The sequence below is a fragment of the Bos javanicus genome, chromosome 10, assembly GCF_032452875.1.
Source record: "Bos javanicus breed banteng chromosome 10, ARS-OSU_banteng_1.0, whole genome shotgun sequence".
NCBI classification, from domain to species: Eukaryota; Metazoa; Chordata; class Mammalia; order Artiodactyla; family Bovidae; genus Bos; species Bos javanicus.
Window position 1 is genome coordinate 52244720 of NC_083877.1, and position 22842 is coordinate 52267561.

The 22842-nt window shown below is 46.9% G+C and overlaps 1 protein-coding gene across 3 annotated transcripts in view; it reads right to left on the bottom strand.

The window, feature by feature from the left end:
* Positions 1 to 22316, bottom strand: part of MYZAP (myocardial zonula adherens protein) — a 111785-nt gene extending 89469 nt beyond the window's left edge. For 2 of the 3 annotated variants that reach the window (XM_061431167.1, XM_061431168.1), the window contains exons 1-2: positions 22155 to 22292; positions 8284 to 8370 (exon numbers count right to left, since the gene is read on the bottom strand). In XM_061431167.1, the coding sequence (XP_061287151.1) occupies positions 8284 to 8370; positions 22155 to 22220 (153 nt within the window). In that variant the 5' untranslated portion in view covers positions 22221 to 22292. Of the gene's footprint in view, positions 1 to 8283; positions 8371 to 22154 lie in introns of all 3 variants that reach the window. The other variant, XM_061431166.1, reaches the window with a different exon arrangement.
* Between the last annotated feature and the right edge of the window lie 526 nt (positions 22317 to 22842).

Here is a 22842-nt window from a genome sequence, read left to right on the forward strand (position 1 = left end):
ATGGTAAAATGGGGATAATACCATCAATTTCAGAAGCTTGTTTCAAGGAAGACACGGAATAACATAATAAGTCATCTGGTGCACTGCCGGGCATACTAACAGATACTGACAGATTCTATAGTTTGCGGCGGTGGCTTTAGATTTCTGAGTATCTGATTTCCTACTAGATTCTCCATGTCCGTCTGGATGCCTCTGCCTGTCTGTCCACCTCCCTTCTCTGGCGTCTTTTTGCTGTTCCATCGCAGTCATCAGATTCACTCTGACAGTGACATGCTCACGCTTGAACTGGCCTTGGTTTCTCCGCATGAGGAAAGAAACACAAAGTCTTGGGAAGTTAGGAAAATGGAAGAGTTGGGTCAGCAGTTCTGTACACAGTCCCCCATCTCTCCTCGGTGTGTGATGAGGCGGGGGCAGGGCACACTGCTGGGGCAGCCATTGACCCCGACCTTATATTAAACCAGTCACTGTGCCTTCACTGTTCTACAGATGCACTGTCATACATATTTATTTGAATAGAGAGTCCCAGAACTAAAGAAATTTAGAAAAATGCTGGCTCCAGGCTAACATTTCCACTTGCCAGAAGAGGAAATTGAGGCCCCTGGAGATGACTTGAGTGGCCTGCCATGACCTTGAGTGGTCAGGCAGCCAGGACTCTCTGCCCTTCCAGGGGCTGCTATCTCTGAGAGGCACAGAGAGTCCTACACAGTATCACCAGGGAGGCCCCAGCCGCATCTGAATCACGGCAGTGCACGCCCTCACCTGGCAACAGCCCGGGATATTGTATAAACAGTCACACCAAGGACAAGAACTCAGCAGGCTTATTCATCCGGGGCTTTTAAGGCTTTAAAGACTTAGAAGACTATAAAACCAAACAGCAAAGGTTTCCTTTTAACCATTTTACTGGACTATGAAAGCCCTTGACTTTGTATACATACACATATATCTGCTCTCTCTCAGTCAGGATTCTCCAAGATCTACAGAAAAACAGCTTCTTTAGAAACATATGTCACTCCAAGGACATCTATGACAGTGGGATGTTAGCTGTTTAAAATATTATCCACTTCAAGCTACTTAGTCAATTGGGAAAAACTTCACCACTGCACAGACTCAGAATCGGCAGAGCTCAGATGGTATTCTCCAAAATTCAACTATATAGTGAGACCCTGATACAACATGATAAAGGGGGTGTTGATTTGGTTTCTTATTTGTGTGGGTGTATGTCTATGTCTCTATAAAAGTATACTGCATACAGATTTGGATAGGAATATAAATGTATACATTCACAAAGTTCTTTGAAAATGACAGGGGTTTAATTTCAAAATTATTTTCTACCAACTTTAATGTTCAACAATTTAGTAAACATGTCATCAATTCCTCAACATGAAATGTGTGTCTACAAATGAATCAGCATTTCCTCTTCCCTATAGTTAACAACTTTTAATATGTAAATAAAAGTTCATTGCTCATTCACCCGAGTTGTTAATGCAATTTAAGGTGATAATAGTTCACAAAGAAACTTATCGTCGGTTGAACTGTGTTCTGCAAATAGAGAGCATGTTGGAGTCTTTCTCCCCAGAACCTCAGAATTGGACCCTATTTGGGGACAGAGACAAGTTAATAAGAGGTCAGTAGAGTACGAGCTAACCCAATATGACTAGTGTCCTTGTAAAAAGAGGACAATTTCAATCCAGAGACACATACACACAGGAGAACACCAGGTAAACCTGGAGTGATGCTGCCATAGCCAAGGATTGCCAAGAGCCTCCGAAAGCTGTAAAAGCCAAGGATGGCTGCCTCCCTGGAGCTCTCAGAGACAGCACGGCCCTGCTGACACCTTGATCCTGGACTTCCAGTCTCCAAAATGGTGACACTAGATTTCTGTTGTTTAAGCCCCCCGCCCAGTTTGTGGTACATTTTACAGCAGGCCAAGGAAACTAATACAAAACTGAATCACCACAGTCCAGTCACTCACTAAGCACCAACTACATGCAAGGCAGAGATCTAGGGTCTGGGAGACAAAATTAAAAGACTACACATTTTATGCGTGTGTATATATGTACATAGGGCTTTCCTGGTGACTCAGATGGGAAGGGATCTGCCTGCAATGCAGGAGACCTGGGTTCAATCCCTAGGTTGGGAAGATCCCCTGGAGAAGGGAATGGCTACCCACTCCAGTATCCTTGCCTGGGAAATCCCATGTATAGAGGAGCCTGGAGGGCTATAGTCCATGGGAATCACAAAGAGTTGGACATGACTGAGAAAACAACATACACACACACACACACACACACATATGTACATGTTGTATCCAGACGTGGCAAGAATATGTATGTGTACATATGTGAAGTACTTAGCACCAGATGGCTAGGTGCTAAGGGAGAGGGCTGCCTGGGTGTCCTGATGCTCAAGAGAGGGAATAATCACCCAAGCACAGGCAGGCAGGAGGATCTCAGGGAGGCAGGCCTTTGGTGGGGCCTTTGAGGATGAGGAGACTTGGATAAACTGAGAGACGGCTGCGGAGAGCCTCCAGGCACAGGCTAGAGACTTAGCAAGGATTCTGAGAAGGCAGCAGATGTCATGGGTTTGCGAGATGATACGTAAACCTGTCTGGTGAGGGCAGACCAACCAGAAAAAAGGAAGAGTTAGTACTAAGTGGATTTTAGATGGGCTGGGTGGTCACGCAGGAGGAACTGGCTGCAGGCTCTGAGTCCTGCAGTCCAACCAGCAGTGCAACAATGGAACCAACAAGCAAACCAATGCACACTACTGATATTTTGACATTTATTTTCTTATAATAACCAAATATAGCTATTTTACTTCAAAGGAGAAGGGACTTCCCTGGTGGTCCAGTGGCTAAGACTCTGTGCTCCCAATGCAGGGGGCCTGGGTTTGATGCCACATGCTGTAACTAAGAGCCCACATGTTGCAACTAAAGAGTGAAGACTGAAGATCCTGCAACTATTGACCTGGTGCAGCCAGGTAAACACATAAATATTGAAATAAAAGGAAAGGCATCAACTCATCATCTTCTACCCTTTGTCATCATTTGCCATTTTATGTCAGAGAGCCAAAAGCAGGACTTAATCAGGTAGGTTATTTGAGGAAGAAGGTTCTAGTAAAAGTGAATTATCCTGGAAAAGATAATTTTCTTTTGGACTCGAAAGAGAAGGAGGAGAGAAGGGAAGAGGGTGTCAGACTCCCAGACGTACAGGGAGTTGGGTGCAGAGAACTGCTTCTCCCTTCCCTCCCCTCGAACCCACACACCCTCCTTGTGGTGCCCTTAACATCTCTGCCTCATTTCCAAGATGACGCCATCAGTCCCCTCAAAGTACATGGCTCTGAAGGGGACACACATGAGGAACAAATAATAGAGAAGACGCTTGTTCTCACTGGCCATCAGGAAACAGGCATTAAGATGCGTGGGGCGCTTTGTTCTCACAGGGTCAGAACATTGTCTAAGTGCGTTACCTGTGTTCCAACCAAGCTGAGTACTTCCTGCTTATCTGTGTGCGCGTTTAGTTGTGCCTGACTCCTTGAGACCCCACAGATTAGGGCTGCATCACTTCAGGCAAGTTACTTAATCTCTTTGTGCTTCAGTTTCCTCAACTATAAAACGGGATGTGTATGGGTGCTCAGTCACATCCGATTCTTTGGACCCTATGACTGCAGCCCACCAGCCTCTTCTGTCAGTGGGATTTCCCAGGCAAGAATACTGGAGTTGCCATTTCCTACTACAGGGGATCTTCCTGACTCAGGGATCGAATCCACATCTCCTACACTCAGGCAGATTCTTTATCACTGAGCCACCCATATCTGTGCACACAAATGATCCAGATTTCATACTTTTAGACAAGATCAGGCACGTTTGGGTGGTATGGCCATAGACTGGATTTCATATTTTTAAATACAAAAATAATGGTAAAACAGCAATAAAATATCTGTACATAAAATAAACACCATGTAAAGAACACTGAACGCCAGCATGGCCACCAGTAGGACGGGGCTTGGGAGAGCAAGGTTGACGTAGGAGGTGGTATCATCACCAAAGAGGAGTTCTCTGAGGTAAGGTCTGTGCAGAGAGAGGAGGCCAGGCCCAGGAGTATTGGCAGAGGGATGCTCAGAGGAGGACATACTATCCGAAAAGATGCAGCAGGCACAGCCCAAGAAGGAGGAGAAGCAGGATGGGCAATTTCAGAAAGGAGAATGACTTCTCCCGGGGGCAGGGGAGAAAAGTGAAGAACCAGGGCCACTGGGTTTGACAGTCAAGGGGAAGCATTTGACATTTAACCATCGCCTCTCTAGTCAGTGGGCTTCCCTTGTGGCTCAGACAGTAAAGAATCCACCTGCTATGAGGGAGACATGGGTTTGATCCCTGGGTAGGGAAGATTCCCTGGAGAAAGGAATTGCAACCCACTTCAGTACTCTTGCCTGGAGAATCCCATGGACAGAGGAGCCTACTGGGCTATAGTCCATGGGGTCACAAAGAGTTGGACATGACTGAGTGACTTTGACTTTTCACTTTTCTCTAATCAGTATTACAGGCCAGACGCGGTTGGAGGACCTTTGCATACTCCAACTCAGTTACTCTTTGCAACCAGGCTTTCATGTGCCTACTTGAAAGATGAGGAAACTAGTAGCAGAGGAACAAAGTGTCTGGGAGTCATCTGGTGGACTGGGGAAAGCAGGTTTGGGGCAGGTGGGATGTTCCATTAGAGAAAGATTAAGAGGAACAGGCGCCCCAGCATCTGCCTTGGGAGCAGGAAGCCTTCCACACCTGCCTGAGGAACCCATGACTCCAGAGAAAGATGCTGCCTCTGTTGTCATTGCCTCCAGAAGCCTCTAAACAGCCCATCATGAAGCTGGGCAACCTCAACCACCTGCCACACCCTTCCACCACTGCCCCGTGAGTAATTCCTCTCCCTAATGATTTGGGGCCAGTAGACAGAATGGCCCAGCTAGCAGTGGTGCTTATGTGCCGCCAGCTGCCCCATAGCTTCCTCAGGTCCCCAGAAGACATTATGCAGGGCTTACCTGGTGGTTCAGCGGTAAAGAATCCACCTGTCAATGCAGAAGATGTGGATTCGATACCTGATCCAGGAAGATTCCACAAGCCGCAAGACAACTAAGCCCATGTGCCACAACTACTGAGCCTGTGCTCTAGAGCCCACATGCTGCAGCTACTGAAGCCCAAAGGCTCTAGAACCCATGCTCCCCAACAAGAGAAGCCACTGTGATGAGAAGCCTGCACACTGCAACTAGAGAGTAGCCCCCACTTGCCACAGAGAAAAGCCCGCACAGCAACGAAGACCCACCAGAGCCAAAAAAAAAAAAGCTGTGCATCTTCCCTGACTGTGAAAAAGAACAAGATCCAGCTCTGCCTTCAGTGGGCTGCCGGTCTAACAGGGCCCTGGAAATCCTCTGAGGAGTTTCGCTTTATCAGCATCGCATCAGGCCATTTACAGCTTCTTTATCTGAGCAAGCTTCAGTCCCCCAACTGTCACACCACAGACAGAGGAACCAAAGGAAGAAGTCACCTCACCAGTGTTCTTAGTTTCCTGCAATTCTATGGGCTACGTACGATATCACAGAGAGGAGCAGCCACACGGAAGGACATCAGCGGGGCTAGCAGCCCCAGGGCCTCCTCACTGGTGCTCACCTCTGGCTCCCAGTGACTCAAGACCAGGCACCTGGCCAGGACGCAGTGACAGAATCACCCAGAGCAGCCTCAGAGTTACCACCAGGACCTTCACGTGCTGCCACCACACAAGGACTTCGGTTCTGGGGTAAGAGCTGGCCCCACCCTCCTCCTCTCTACCCCAGTTTTTCTGCAGTGAGTCACCAATGCATCAGAGATTGGCATGCAGGCTGCACACCTGGTCTGCCGAGTCTAGCATCCTGGCACAGTCTCGCCCTGGAGCTTCTGTCCTGTGCTCCAGGAGTTCTTGGGCAGGAGGGTCCTGGAGTGCAGGGAAACTGGGAGGACTCTGGCCCCCATCAGCACCACTTTCACCTGGATTACATGAGGCTTCAGGATGACATTTTGACTTTTTTTTTTTTAATAAGAGGGTCTAACTGTTTTTAAAAGCTTGAAAAGCACTGTTCAAGGTCAACAGACAAATCGGGGTACAACATGAAGACCAACATGCCTGTGACATAGAACAGATTGGCATTTTCTTAGGTAATACTTGACTCTTCTTGAGCAGTGGCATGCCCTCCGGTGCCTTACAGAACCCACCGCCCCAGTGTTAGCATGCAGAAGCCCCTCAGAAACATCTCCCCAGGTATGCAGCTCAGAGCTAACTCCAACAGACCCAATTCCCCACTGCCTCTACCATGCATTCGGGGCCCTTGTCCTGTCACTTGCCCCAGCCTGGGCCTCTTCTCCAGCAAGTAGTCATTCTGACTCCCCATGTGCTAAGCTGCCCATGAGCCTCTGGACACAGCCTAGGGCCACTCCTCTGATCAATCTATCAGCTCTGAAAGGATGGGCAGAGAGGGGATCAGTGAGGGCAGAGGGGACCCACACCTCCAGCAACACAGGCCCCTGGTCATCAGCCAGGGTTCAGCAGCCAAAGCCTGACCACTTCCACTCTCTCTGCCTATAAGCTTTTACCTCTAAACTTTTTCTTTGGAAAATCTTCAAAGATACAGAGAAGCCAAAAGAACAGTTTAGATATATCACCAACGTACCATTATCATGAGTAAGAAAAGTACCACTTTTTAATAATATGTAATATATGAGTTTATATTCAAAATTGTACAACTTGATATTGTATCAAAAGATACATATATGTATATATATCTTACATATATATATATATATATATATATATTGGACCCAGGATTTAATCAACATTTAATGCATTATAATAATGTTAAGTCTCTCTCATCTCTTTTATCTCCAATAGATTCTTTTTTTTTTAATAACACTAAATTTATTAAGGGAGTCTAATTTTTTTATAGACAATCCCACATTTTGGATTTTTCTGTCTCCTTATTACTAGATTCAGTTACACAAGTTTGGCATGAATATTACAGGTAACATTATTTACTTCTTAACTGCATCATACCAGAAGTCACAGAATACCAGGCTGCCCAGTCCTGGTAAAGCCGAATGGCATCGCCTGGTAGAACCACTGGCTGCCATACTGTGGCACTGTGCCTCTAGAGCCCGTAAGTGATCAGTGAGGTCATACTCTGAGCCCACATCAGTATACTGCTCCAGGTAATCTTTCACCGACTAGTTTTTACATTCATTGATGACCTGGCATGGGGGTTACAAAACAAGAAATTAGCTAAATTTATCAGCTAATGTTATATTAAAAAAAAAAAAAGAGCTTTCCCTTTTATAATCTATTACTATATACCCATGAGGCTTTTTTTTTATTATTCAATGTGTCATAATTCATCATTGTCATTAATTCTTTTGATTTTGAAATGTTTCCATTTTTAGCGGCGAGAGCCCTTTCAAACAGGCTTCTGGGTCCTTTGATACAGCCCGATTCTCCATGTTCCCAGAGCCCTGCTTACACTTCAGGATCCTAACACTCGAACTATCACGTCAGCTTGGTTTATTTATATGTCTGTCTCACCTGAAAATCTGTCAGCTCCTCAAGGCAAGGCCAAGGTCAGACTTATCTCTGCAGCCCAGCACTTAGCACAGCAGCTGGCACAAAAAGGCCTGCTTGGCTCCTCCTCCCTGCAGCCGGGTGCCCTTGCCAGAGCTGCTTTGGGGCCATTCTTCTCCAGGCAGCACCCCCACCCCAAGAGCTGGGCCTCTGGCTCCAGCCACAGAGAAAGGCTCAGGCCCCGCCGCAGCTCACAATGGGCCCTTTGACTCAGCTGGTCAGGGCTCTTTCAGGAAAAACCCGTCCCCTGCCACCACACCTGTCACCAAAGCCGGCGCCCCTAGAGTTGCAAGGCAACACACAGCCGGTGTTCACCCAGAAGCGACAGCAGGGTCCTGAGGCCACCCAGCCGGCCAGGCAGAGCAGCCTGACTTCTGGGAAGATGGCGGGTGGGGGGCCTTTCATCATACAGCTGCTGACACGCAGGCTCTGTGAACAGTCTGGATGGAGGACATCAGGGGAAGGGGGTTCAAATAAAAGGGCACAAAGAGGCGAGGGACTTCCCTAGCAGCCCCGTGGGTAAGACTCTGTGCTTCACTGCAGGGGGCAAGGGTTCAAACTCTGGTCGAGCAACTGAGATCCCACATGCCGCACAGCATAAAACAGCGACAAAAAGGTGGACACTGGTCAAGACTTCGCCTCAGAGATGGCTTACCTGCTCTCTTCTTTCAACCTTCTTTTCACTCGGCTCAGGCACTGGGTTCTCGGGAGGTACAGTCAGCCGTAGTCTGCAGACATTTGCCTGGGAGAGAAGACAGGAGAGGGCAGTTATAAACCTGCATTTGGGGCAGAAGGAGCCAGATCACCTGGGGTTTCTCAGAGCCTCCTTAGCAACGGGAATGATGGCACAAACCACAAAGGGGACGCTGGGGAAAGACCAGCTTCCGCCGGGCCCATCACAGGCACTCCCCACCTTCCTGTTTATGTTTTATGCTTTCCTTCTTTAGCAAACTACTGAATAGTTTCATAGAATTCAAACATTTTTTAAAATGGCTCATGTTCCATTACAGTACAGGATGATCTGATTTCAAAATACAGCCAGAGGGGTAGAGGCCAAGCTATACACAGTGGTGAGGGGTGGGAAGGTGCTTTCTACTTGACTCTATGTTGGATTTTCCTATAACAGACATGTACATGTTTAATCACAAAAAAATTTTTAAAGTCTATATATCAATGTCCACAATAGCATTATTCACAATAGGCGAAAGGTGAAAACATCCCAAATGTCCATCGATGGATGAGTAGGTAGATAAAATGTGTATATACATAGAACAGAATATTTACACAGCCGTATAAAGGAACGAAACTTCTGACACATGCTATGACATGGAGCAACCTTGAGGACATGATGCTAAGTGAAATAAGACAGTCATGAAAAGACAAACCTGTGTGGTTTCACTTACACAGGGTCCCCAGGGTGGTCAAATTCATAGAGACAGAGAGAAGAATGCTGGTTGCCAAGGACTGAGTTATTCTTTAATAATACGGAACTTCAGTTTGAAAATGTGAAAGACAGATGGTGGTGATGGTCACACAACAATGACAACGTATTTAATGCCACATGATGTTTATTTCACCCTATTATCACAGCCTGATCCTATTGTAATATATTCTGGAGAGAAGTGGAAAATGTGTTGTTTTTTATCCTGTCATTAAAAAAATAACATCAAAGGAAAAAAACAGAGAGTCAAAGCAGCACCCAAAGTGCCCAGCCCACAGCCGTACACACTCATGAGAGCACAGCCTGTCCCTGTTATGGGTGGAATTCTGTCCCCCTAAAATGTATACACAGGAGTCCTAACTCCTAGTACCTCAGAATGTGACTTTATTTGAAAATAGGGTATTTATAGCGGTGCTTGTCGTTCAGCCACTAAGTCATGTTGACTCTTTGCAACCCCATGGACTGCACCATACCAGGCCCCACTCTCCTCCATCATCTCTTGGAATTTGCTCTAATTCATGTCCATTGAGTTGGTGATGCCATTAAACTATCTCATTCTCTGCCACCTTCTTCTCCTTTTGCCTTGAATCTTTCCCAGCATCAGGGTCTTTTCCAATGAGTTAGCTCTTTGCATCAAGTGGCCAAAGTATTGGAGCTTCAGCTTCAGCATCAGTCCTTCCAGTGAATACTCAGGATTGATTTCCTTTAGGATTGACTGGTCAAATCTCCTTGCAGTCTAAGGGACTCTCAAGAGTCTTCTCCAACACCACAGTTCAAAATCATCAATTCTTCAGTGCTCAGCCTTCTTTATGACCAACTCTCACATCTGTACACGGTAATGAAAAAAATGGAGCTTTGACTATATGGACCTTTGGACCTTTGTTGGCAAAATAATGTCTCTACTTTTAAATACACTGTCTAGGTTTTTCATAGCTTTTCTTCCCAGGAGCAATCATCTTAATTTCCTGGCTGCAATCACCGTCCACAGTGATTCTGAAGCCCAAGAAATGAAAATCTGTCACTGTTTCCACTTTTTCCCCTTCTAATTGCCATAAAGTGATGGGACAAGATGCCATGATCTTAGTGTTTTGAATGCTGAGTTTTAAGCCAGCTCTTTCACTTTCCTCTTTCACATTCATCAAAAGACTCTCTAGATCCTCTTCACTTTTTGCCATTAGGGTGGTATGTTGTTGATATTTCACCCTACAATCTTGATTCCAGCTTGTGATTCATCCAGCCCGGCTTTTCTCATGATGTACTCTGATACATGTACTTTCACATGATGTAAGTCAAACAAGCAGGGTGACAATATACAGCCTTGACTTACTCCTTTCCCAATTTGAAACCAGCCCGTTGGTCCATGTACAGTTCTAACTGTTGCTTCTTGATCTGCATACAAGTTTCTCAGGAGAAAGGCATGGTGGTCTAGTACTCTCATCTCTTTAAGAATTTTCCACAGCTTGTACAATGAGGTCATTAGGGTAGGTCCTAATCCCAAATGACTGGTGTCCTTCTATAAAGGGAAAATTGGGAGACACACATGCACACAGGGAGCGCACCATGTAAGCAAACAAAGGAGATGGGCCTGAAACAGATTCTGCCCTCACTGCTCTCAGAAGGAACCAATCCTGTCGACACCTTGACTTTGGACTTCCAATCTCCAGAATCAGGAGACAATATATTGCTGTTGTTTAAGTCACTTGACTTGTGGTACTTTTTTTTTTTACAGCAACCCCAGTAAACTAATACATACCTCAACCTGGTCTGCAGTCACAGTTATGCACTGGTCCACAGGGCAGCCTCTGAAGAAAGCACCCTGCATCCAAGAAGCCCACAGTTGGATACGATTGTAAAAGACCTTTGACATCCAACCTGCCAGTCTCTGAAGGAACCTCCTCACTCAATATACCTGGCAGGTGGACACCCAGCCTGAGGCTAACATTTCCCCGTAAAGGTGACAGCCCATTTGGAACACATATTAGCACTTCCACTCTCACCACTGCCTTCCTCTGAGGTACCCCATTTTGCTACCTGACACCTCTAACTTCCTGATAATGGACTTAAACAGCGCTTCCTCAGACCCCCTACCTGACAGACCCGGGGTACCCTCAGGGACTGTAGCAGAATTCCCTTTGCTCTTCATCAGCCTGAATGTCCTTTCTTCTGCACTAAACAATCCAGTCCTTTCAGCCACAAGATTTGATTTCGAGATCCTTCTCCATCTCACTCTTCTCTGGGCAAGCTCTGGCTCCAGTGACCCCAGGGAGAGACGTGACCTGACCCGCAGCGATATAACTCCCTCTTACATGGCCAACTTTGCACGAAACCTTAAAGTTCATCACCAGTCATGCTGGTCATAGAGAAATCAAGCCAATCCAGCACACAGCTCCCTCAGCTGACAAACAACACTGACGGGAATCTGAGGGTCTCCAGAAAGAGGTAACCCTTTGACTTCAGGCCATATGGGCTGGTTGAAACAAGCGGGCATTTGCATGAACATCAAAATGTAACTCACACCAGGCAGGTAATCCAAGTCTGTGATGCTCAATAATCATCTCTAGTAGGCCAGATCCGATCCACAGCATAGTTTTGCAGAGAAAAGGAAGTACTTTTCTCTTGTACCATACCCTATACCACACACACACATGTGCACACAGAGATACATACCTGCACAGGTGTACACACATATTCACAGTTTCCAACACCTACTAGGCTGTGCTGACTATGAGCAAGCTATTTGATCTCTCTGAATCTCAAGGGTAAAATACAGGTAAAGGAAGATTCTGGCATATAGTAAGCTTCTATCACTGTTAGATATTTTTATTTTTATCTAAATAATGTCATCAGCCTACAAGCTCCAAAATGAAATAGGCTGACTTGGCTTTCTAGCTCTGCTTTCCATAATAAAAACAATTTGGCCAATGGATCTAGAAGGTATTAGTATAGCAACTAATAGCTTTATAGGCTGATTGCCCTAGAGGGGTAATCCCTAATGTCAATCATTTTTGGAATAAACTGGAAACTGGAAGAAAAGACAAGGTCCAGAAGGGACTCCATGACTCCAATCAGTCAAAACTGAGAAGCCCCCTCCCCCTGATGGAGACAGTTCTTTATCTGTCCACCCAAAATGCTGATTTTCCTCAATTCACTTTCTGCATCTCTCCTCAGGCCATATTTACACTACGGAACACAAATTCACAGGCTAAAGAGAATGCATTTCTCTAAACTATCAGTTTAACCTGATGATAGATAATGAATTCAAATAAAACAAGAATGTAAAATAAACATCTGACTTCAAAGCTAACTGGCAGGTGCGCCAGGCGCTCGCGGCTCCACCCACACCCCTGTGCGGCGTGTTTGCTCTTGTCATTAGGAGTGCCTTTATGGAAACATGAGGGCATGGACTGCACGTGGTGCTTACACTCTGTAATCAGTGCTGATCCACAATGGACTGACGGCACAGATGCAATTTAAATCCAGCTTGGAACAGGGTCAGACCCTTCTTAGTAAGATGCTCAAATGTACTGTCATGTGAAAAAAGACAAGTGCTGGGAAAAAATAACCTGTTCTGTTTTTAAAATACACTCTGATAATTAGTATATATATTTGTGGGGAAAAATGTCTTTACAGAAACATGACTACCTGCTGGTGGTGGTGGTGGTGGTCTTTTGGAAAGGGGGATTTCTGCAATGTCTGCACCTGTTCCAAGTATGTGTAAGTTTTTAAAATAAAAAACATAGTAGGGACTTCCCTGGTGGTCCAGTAGCTAAGACCCCATGTTCCCAATGCAAGAGGCCCAGGTTCAATCCCTGGTCACAGAACTAGGTCCCACAGCCTATAACTAAGACAGCCTGCAGGCCACAATGAGGATCTAAGATGCCACATGCTGCAACAAAGACCCAGGGCGTGCAGTCAAATAAATAAATACAGATAAATATTTTTAAAATATCTTAGTAGTGAGAGAGGGCAACCCACTCCAGTATTCTTTCCTGGGATATCCCATGGGCAGAGGAGCCTGGCAGGCTACAGCTCATGGGGTCACAAAGAGTCAGACACAAGCAACTAACAGTCAGTTACAGCAATAATAAAGATTGAGAGGGACTATATCAGAGACAGAGAAAGGTCTGCCAACTCAGGAGACATGGGTTCCATGTCGGGAAGATCCCTTGGAAGAGGAAATGGCAACCCACTCCAGTACTCTTGTCTGGGAAATCCCATGGACAGAGTAGCCTGTCGGGCTATAGTCCATAGTGTCGCGAAGTGTTGGACATGATTCAGGCAACTTTGCACAGCACAGCACATATCAGATGGGGCGGAGGCGGGGGAGGTCCTCAATCCTTCCTAGACCCACAGGACTGTTTCAAGAGCAGCAAAGAGAACATCCCACAGGTCGAAAAGGTGCTCTGAATTTCTTAACAGAAGTACTAAGTAACCCCTGAATGTACCCGACAGGCTGACCCTGTAGAGTTGACCTCCATTAGTCATTCACTTCGAGGAATCTCCCCATGGGAAAATCTCCCCCTGGGTAAGATCAAGGCAGATCAAGGCTTATCTCTCTGAGCATTTGATGATGCTCACTTTCATGGTTTCCTGACACTCAGGTACATAATACCCAGAGTAGCCCAGGTTGGACAGTATCTGAGAGGCAGGTAAGGTAGTTGATCCCAGGGGTTCCCACAGAAGCTGGCTCCACCTTGTGTTCTGAACATTGTGGGGAGCTGAATCTTATTTACCCTGAACACTAGTCCTGGACTTGCCATCCTTGAAATCAAAGGTCCCTTCCAGTGGATCAAAAACAAGAAGATGGACTCAGTGTACTTCAAGTACTGAGCACCCACCACTTGTAAAACACTTAAGGGCTATGAGGGTACCAATATGGAAAAAAAAAGAGCCCTACCCAAAAAGGCTCATCATCCAGAAACATAACCACACAAGGCAATATCACAACCAATACAATACTGGGCAGACAGGGTAGTGTGGTTAAGGCATATGGAACTGCACTTCTGGGTTTCAATTCTGATTCTGACTCTGACACCTACTAGCTGTGAAACCTTTGGAAAGCTGCTGCTGCTGCTAAGTCACTTCAGTCGTGTCCGACTCTGTGCGACCCCATAGACGGCACCCCACTAGGCTCCCCTGTCCCTGGGATTCTCCAGGCAAGAACACTGGAGTGGGTTGCCATTTCCTTCTCCAGTGCATGAAAGTGAAAAGTGAAAGGGAAGTCGCTCAGTCGTGTCTGACTCTGAGCAACCCCATGGACTGCAGCATACTGGGCTCCTTTGTCCATGGGATTTTCCAGGCTACTCCATCTTTATTGTTTCAGTTACTTCCGTTGTAAAACTCAGTTAACAATAGTGCAGAAACGACTCTCCTGGGATTTTCGCAAGGATTGTTTTGTTTTGTTTTTTTTTGGCCACACTGAGTAGCATGAAGGATCTTAGTTCCCCAACCAAAGATCTAACTCATGCCCTCTGCAGTAGAAGCATGGAGTCTTAACCACTGGACCAGTCCCTGTGGCTAGGCTTTAATAAACTAATACGTGAAAAGGGCTTAGAATAGTTTCTGGCACATATGTAGCTTTCAGTAAATCATTTTTTACCCTGGGAATTTAAGGAGGAGAACAGTCATCTAACTGGAGGTGGAGTATATCAGAAAGGTTCTAGAGATGACATGTGAACTGCGTATAGAAGGACAGAAAGGACTTCCCAGGTCAATGATGTTGGGAGAATCCATCATCAGAATGAAGTGAAGAAGTGAAGTCACTCAATCGTGTCTGACTATTTGCGATCCCATGGACTGTAGCCCATCAGGCTCCTCCGTCCAAGGGATTCTCCAGGCAACAATACTGGAGTGGGTTGCCATTTCCTTCTCCAGGGAATCTTCCCGACCCAGGGATCGAACCCAGGTCTCTTGCATTGCAGGCAGACGCTTTACCCTCTGAGCCACGAGGCATTCATTCCAGACGGGCCAAAGACACAAACAGGGCATGTTCTGAGAATGGTAAATGGGCCCGCAGCCTGAGCAATATCGGGAGAAGAAAATGGCCACACAAGTAGGGGCCAAACTCTTAACAGCCTACAGATGCCTGACAGCGAAGCAAGGCCTCTAAGGGAAGCCATCGGGGAGCCATTTAAATTTCTAGAGGAAAGGACTATTGCTCAAATCTGAGTTCAGTGATTCAACAGCAATTATTGAGTACTTCCTATTATGTTCCACACCCTACAGCATGGACCGGAAGGGGAAAAATAGGGTTCTCAAGCAGGCTTTGTACCTAACTGCTTGTGTAGCCCTTACAGCACTCAGCACAGGATCAACATGTCATAGGCCCTTGCTCAGTAAATGTCAGTATGGGCTTCTTTCTAGGTTGAACTAAAACACAGTAAGGAGAATGTGCCTGACACTCCCCAGAGAGCCTTCCACTTTCTTCAAGCCAATCCCCACAGGAGGACAGCAGGAGAAGGGCAGCGAGCATTCAAGCCTCCTCCACAAGAAGATCCACAACCGAGCCCTTGTCTGCAATCAGGGCGCCTGGGAGGTAAGCAGGCCTCTGGGGACTTATTTCTGACCCACTCTGTGGAGGCAGAGGACTGGTCCCTGTCTAGCAGGGACTCTGCCATCCACATACCCTCACGCTCTCAGCTTCAGTATCCAGGCTCACCTGAGGGAGAGCTGCCCATCTCAAATAAAAAGGGGTGGAGAAGATGACACAGGGAGGTGCTGGGTTTGCTCATCAGTTTACAAACATGGATTTCCCTACAGAAATGAGCCAAGTGCATTTACATTTCCCTCGGGCGCAGTCCACTCTGTGACCGTGGCTCCCTGCTCAGCTCCACCTAACAACAGATGGTGTGGCCACTATGGCTGTGGCTGGGAGGGCAGTCTCTGCTCAGCACAAGCATTAAAATCTCTGGGATATGCAGGTGGAACTGGGCCCGCCCCGTCTGGAGGAGGACTCTTAAGCTTTGCTTTGACCCTGAGCTTGCAGGCCTGACCATCTACATCAGGGCGAGGTACACTTTTTCTGTAAAGGGCCAGACAGCAAATACTGAGGGTCTGCAGGCCCTGTAAAACCATTCTTGGCTCAGAGTATACAAAAGAGGCCAAGGGCTGGGTCTGACTATGGGGTCATCACTTGCCCACCCTGATCTCCATACTTTCTTCCAGGTGGTGTAAAGTGTCCTGGCACCCACTTTCCTGTCACAGCTGATTCCAGACAAAATTCCTAAGTAGGAGGACAGTGACTTCTCCCTCTTGTTCTAGCTGGCTCTTCTGTACCAGGCTTACCATGTGCCCCAAATGCCAAGACCCAGAGAGAAATCGCAGATAAATGAATGCACACAAAGACACCAGAGTCCTAGCATGTTAGGACTCTCCCATCCTGCCCCCACCTCCATCATGCCTTTCCAAAAAGCCAAAGGGACCTTCCAGAACATGGACCCAGGATTGCCTGCATGTCCAAGAAAGCTGTCTGAGAGAGCAACCCTGGAAGGAGGAGTTCTGATCCTTGGCCACATATTAGAATCACCCGGGGAAGCTTCCTAAGCAATGCTGATGTCATTCTCTACTTTTCAAGGTTCTCATCTAGATGGCCTGGGGTGGGGCCTAGGTGGAGGATTTTAAGCTTCTTGGTATTCCATGCGTAACCAGAGTGGAACCACTGACCTAACCAAAGGAATGAAACTCCGACAGTACAACAGGATCAGGCACCTGGACTACTTGGAGGCCTTCCCAGAGCTGTGAAGCTCCTCACCCAGGCAGACACTCCCATCCACAGGGCACCTGCTTCCTGCCCAGGTGGACCAGAGGTCATGGGCTGGCTTCATTCCAAGCGTCTCTTCCTGTTTTCCCATTTGCCAACTCAGTGTCAAGTATGTCTGTTTGAGGACCCTGGGGACACTCTTCTTTCGAAGCACCTATTACACCAGGCCTGGGAAGGGAGGGTCCTTAAACCTTCTCCTCTAGTAGTTAATCATAGGTAGGAGCAATGATGAGAGTCACGAGCCTCTAGGGGAATACAGAAGAGGGGGTTCAGGCAGGCTTCCCAGAGGAGCTGACCCTTCATCAGAAAAGAGGCATGAAAAATGGCAGAGGTGAGGAACAGCATCAAAATCTTGGGGAACAGAAAGTAATTTGGTACACCTGCAAAGAGTATTCGTGAGGAGGGGGTGGGGAGGGCAAAGGCCAGATCAGAAGGCCCTGGGTGCTAAATTAGGGGTTTGTACTTGTTCCTGGCAATACCAAAGGAGCTCTTAAAGCAGAAGAGTTAGGTAGCTGGATTCTGCATTTTAGAGAGACACACTGGCCTTAAAATACAAAAAACAGTCAACAGTGTGACTGATATTCAGGAAATATCACTTATCTAGGGAGGGAAAAGAGGCAAACACCTCTGTGTTACTATCCTGTGTGCCGGGTGAGATGGGGACCGTTTTTGGCTGAGAGACACGATTGCAGGAACAACAAGTAAGGCACATAATTGCTGAAAGTCCTTTAAATCAAAACATTTCAACTTGGTCTCTAGTTAATTGGCCCAGGACCCACAACTCCCTGTGTTCAGCTCTACAATTTTTGAGGCTGATGTGAAAAGGTTTCATAAGTGACCAGAAGCTCAGTGGTAACACCAGCCTCTGGATCTCAGATTTCCTTAAGACTCCTCAGAACTCAGGTCTCTTCATCCTACACCTGACACAGCGAGATGAGTGAACCAAAGCAGAGAAGTCAGGACACTTTTTTTTTCTGAGCATATAACTATTAGTTCTGAGTGGCAGAGGGTCTTTGGCTGAATCCTGGGGAAACCAGGTTCTAAAACTCCTCAACTGGGCTTAGGAGGGCCCAGGAGAGCAGCCAGCCAGTCTTCTGGGTACTGCAGGCCCCCTGCCAACCCCCTCCCTGGGGAGGGCTGCAGCCAGCTTCCTTCCACCAGATGCTGAGTTCCCACAATGCTCTGCGTCCCTTCCTCAGAGCCCAGTAGGACAATATGGAAGTTATGCTCACAGATGTTTCTGTGAAAGGAAAAGGAAGTGAGGTAAACACCTGTCTGATCCATTCCCTGGCCAGCTAAGGAGAATTCTTTGAGTCAATCAGACAGAAATGGGACCCAGGAGAGTACTGCCTGAGTGAGGAAGTGATGACTGGCCAGCCCATTCCAGTTTTTAACAGAGGAAGACTCTGCCAAATACAAAAATTACTGGCAAAAGCAGGCCAGGAGACAGTCCTTGCCCTCTGGCCTTCCTGGATTTGGTTTCATTTTTTAATGTGCCATGGAGGGGCCATGACACCAATAACACCAGTCAATAGTCTCCTATTACAACACAGTGTGATGCTGGGGGAACCCTTGACAAGTCTATCATCTCACACCACCCTCACCAAACTGCTAAACCAGTAATATTTGGCTGTGCCAAGCAAAAATGCCTTCCCCCGCAAAGCACATACCCTGGCCACACAACTGCCCTTCCACTGCAAAGCTTCATTCAGTGTGATTAACTGCATTTACAAAATTCCTTTCAAAATCACAAAGCAATGTCAATATTTTTTAAAACATTTTCTCCCATGCTCCAAGGTCATCTCAATCTATCTATGGTTATTCTCCAGCCAATTTATCTTCCTGCTGTTGCCATAGATAAAACTATTTTTAGTGCACAACAGGTATGAAGGCAGATTTTTTTTTTTAACTTTACAACCCCTGTTGGTTGGCATCCATAAATGCCTCTCAGAGGTTTATCAGCTGACAGACATTACTCTCCCATCTGTTTGGTGTTTTTTTTTCCCCCCTGGAGAGATTTCAGATAAGAAGGAGGTACAAATTGTAGGTGGCAGCTATTAAACGAAGGATAACTAGTGACAGTCTGGTCTGGCCGCACCACCCTGGGCAGCTGACTCCGAGAACTCCCTGCTCAGTGTCAGCTGTCACCACCATTTCTGGTTGGCCTGAAGGCCTGGCCGGATACATCCCGGTTCCCCAGCAGTCCCTAATTTGGTAAGCTCTTGGGATGAAACAGAAATGTTATTTTAATGGCTAGCGTTTTACTGCACAAGGCCATCGCTCGTGGCATATCACAGAGGAAAGACAGAACAATATAGAGTTTACTGAAAAACTTTCAACTTAGGGAACACTTTCCACTTGTTTGGTCTGCAACTTTATTTTTAAGACATCCTACCCTTGTTTATCCAAAAAAAATAAGTGTTTTGCCCTAAAGCAGGTCTAATACATCACTGTTAAACAGTATATGCCAACAGTTCCATTTAGAAGAAATGATACTTCCTTTTTTCAGTATGTCAATGATGTCACTCGCCTTACAAAGTCTCGCTCCATCCTGCAAGACTAAACACAAATGTCTGCCGCAGAGGGAGGCCTTCCTAGAAGCCTCAAGAAGAACCTTTCCTTTTAGCTTCCATGCAACCTGTCAACACTCTACCCTACTATTACAACCATCACTCTGTGTGATGGCAGTCTGGGACAAATGTCTATACCCAGGTAGAGTGGACCCCAATATCTAACCCTTCATCACGCAGAAGGTCTATAAGCATTGCTTAAAAATCAATTAATCAATCAAAGATCACAGTTTCTACAAACACACACAGTACCAATGCCATTTGCAAATTCTGAACAGAGTTGGAAATCACAAGGAAATCTTTAGTTATCTTCCTTACAGAGCAAATATCCATGTGCTCAAAGTAGTAGCCTTACATGGTCTGATTCAGGGCACTGACCACTTCAGACCAAATTATTTCAGATGTCTTATTCAAAGGGCAAAGCCTTCTCAACAGTGTGTTCATTCCATCAGACACCACAGTACGCATAGCTAAAGAAATACTTGAAAGTAAATATTTGAGAAAAAAATCTTCAGAAAGGTTATCTACTATACTAATCACATTTGCATCCACCCACATCACTCTAGCCACTCAACGAGTATCCACTCTGGAAGGGGACCTAGACAATTTCACACAATCTGGTCCCACACAGGATCCTGTCCAAGCTCAGGGCTGGCTTTGCAGTAACTTCATTCTTTCTCAATCATAATTATGTTCCAACTGAGAAGGATTTCCACAGAAAAAAAAACAAATACCCATCCTGGTGTAAGGCTAGGACTGTGGTTGGAAATCCACTTGGACCTAACAGGAATCTTGCTTTATGAACCCAACGATTGGCTTCCGTCAACCCTAAATATCTTGTGTTCACACACATCGGAACCTATCACTTGGCCCAGACCCAGGAGTAACACAGAGTCCTTCTGGAGCTAAAGAAAAACAGCACTGAAGACGACTGCTAGTCATTTGGGGGAGGTATGTAAAATAAAGTGAGTACATCTACAAGACTAAAAAACAGACAGGAGTATCAAAGGGGCCCCTGGCTTGGACTTAGCCACTTGTTTAGCTAAACATATGGAAAATAAGTTGGTGGTGGTTTAGTCGCTTAGTCGTGTCCAGCCCTTGCGACACCATGGACTATAACCCGCCAGGCTCCTCTGTCCAGGGGATTTCCCGGGCAAGAATACTGGAGTGGGGAGCCATTTCCTTTTCTAGGGGATCTTCCCAACCCAAGAATCGAACCCACGTCTCCTGCATGAAAGGGGTCTCCTGCATGGAAGTGGTCTCCTGCATACAAGCGGTCTCCTGCATTGCAGGGTGGATTCTTTACTGTTTGAGCTAGGTGGCGCTTATGGTAAAGAATCTGCCTGCCAGTACAGGAGACACAAGAGATGCGGGTTCAATCCCTGGGTCAGGAATATCCCCTGGAGGAGGAAATGGCAACCTATTCCAGTATTCTTGCCTGGAAAATTCCATGGGCAAAGGAACCTGGTGGGCTACAGTCCATGGAGGTGCAAAGAGTCAGACACAACTAAGCAGACAGACAGACACAGGGAAATAGATTAGAGAAGTTTCAAGCACAGAAATGATGCACTGAGATGATGAGTACTGAATATCATAGTGAACAGATGAACCTACAAGGCACAAGGAGATCAAACCAGTCCATCCTAAAGGAAATCAGCCCTGACCATTCATTGGAAGGACTGATGCTGAAGCTGAAGCTCCAATGCTTTGGCCACCTGATGCAAAGAGCTGACTCACTGGAAAAGTCCTTGATGTGGGGAAAGATAAAAAGCAGGAGAAGAAGGGAACAACAGAGGATGAGATGGTTGGATGGCATCACCAACTCAACGGACATGAGTTAGGGCAAGCTCTGGGAGATAATGAAGGACAGGGAAGCCTCGTGTGCTGTAGTCCATGGGGTCGAAAAGAGTCGGATATGACTGAGCGACTGAACAACAACAATGAAAAAGGCACAAACCAAGGCCCTGGCAGTGTGCTCTGAGGTACCAGTCCTGGAAGAGATACAAAATGGGAAAGATGTGGCTAGCAATTCTTTCACAGAGCACCTGGAGCGATGAGAAAAGATGCAACAAAGATGGCAAAGAAATAGCACTTCCAAAGGGCAACCTAGGTGGAGATGGTGCCCACTGTGCTAGTATTTAAATCAGAAAGAAAGCACCTTGTATAAACCCAGGTCCCAAGGTGGAGAGGGTGCCCACTGTGCTAGTATTTAAATCAGAAAGAAGAAAGCACCTTGTATAAACCCAGGTCCCACAACCCGGCTACTAGGTGGCCAGCTACTAATCTCTACTTTGTAAAATAAAGCCTACCTTAGTTAAGACCACTCCAAATCAGTGTTATTCTATCACCAGTGGTGACAAGTGGCCCTTTTTTTTTTTATCTCTGAAAGGAGGAAAGTTTGGTTAGACATTCATCACCTTTGAGTCTCCAGATAGGGATAATGCAGAAAGTTCCCCGTGCTTTTTTTAAAAACGGTGCCATCAATACACTTGGCTTGCTAGAGGAGGCAGGAAAGGAGAGGAAATCTCTGGGAATTCCAGAAAGTCCCCTAAGTCCCCTTTCGAGCCCATGGGGTGTTTCTGGGGCATAGAAAAGAAGGGGCTTGCTCGCGGAGCTGGGACAGAACCTAAAATTGAGTCCAGGTGGAGTGTCCGGGCCGAGGGACCGGTTTCGCGCGTCTCCATCTCTAGACCCCCAAGCGGGGCTGGCTGGACTGGGAAGTGGGACAGCAGCAGCTCCCAATCCTAGCTACTCACCCTCCTGCTGGGCGCCCCGGAGCCGCTGCCCGAGAGCAGGGTGACAGTGGACGTGGAGCGCAGCATCCCGCAGCAGCGGCGTTGGTGGCGGGTTCGGCGCGGCGCTGTTCCCGGGTGTAATAAGCCAGAGGGAAGCGAGGAGGGCGGGAACCGCGCAGGCCACAAGCGCCGGCGGGGCAGGGTGGGGGCGGGGCAGAGGCCGGGCCAAGGGGCGGGGCCGGGGCGGGGCCCGCGCACTCGCCTGACCTGTCAGGCTGCATTTTCTCAGGAGAGCGCAGACCCAGCAGAAGTTGGTCACCAACCTTCCCCCACAGTTCTGCGTCCTCCCAGGGTCAGTCCTAGGACAGGACTGAGTGCCTACCATGAGTGCCTCCCAGCAGTCAACACGATCTACCAATCCACCAATCCCTTATCCTGTGGAGTTTGCAATCTGGTGGGGATACAGAGAAATGACAGGTGTCGGTGCTTTGGTAGAAAAGATGATACACACAGGAGCTCACAATGTGGCCTTAGGAATTAGCCTGTGTAGGAAAAGTCTTCCCAGAGGATGTGATGACTAACGTAAGACCTGAAATACACACAGAAGCAAGCCAGGCATAGAGTGTTCATTACACCTGCTCATGTTTGTTTAATAGTTACTGCGACCCTGACTGGGAAGTACTTTGCATGTATTAACTCATTTAATCCT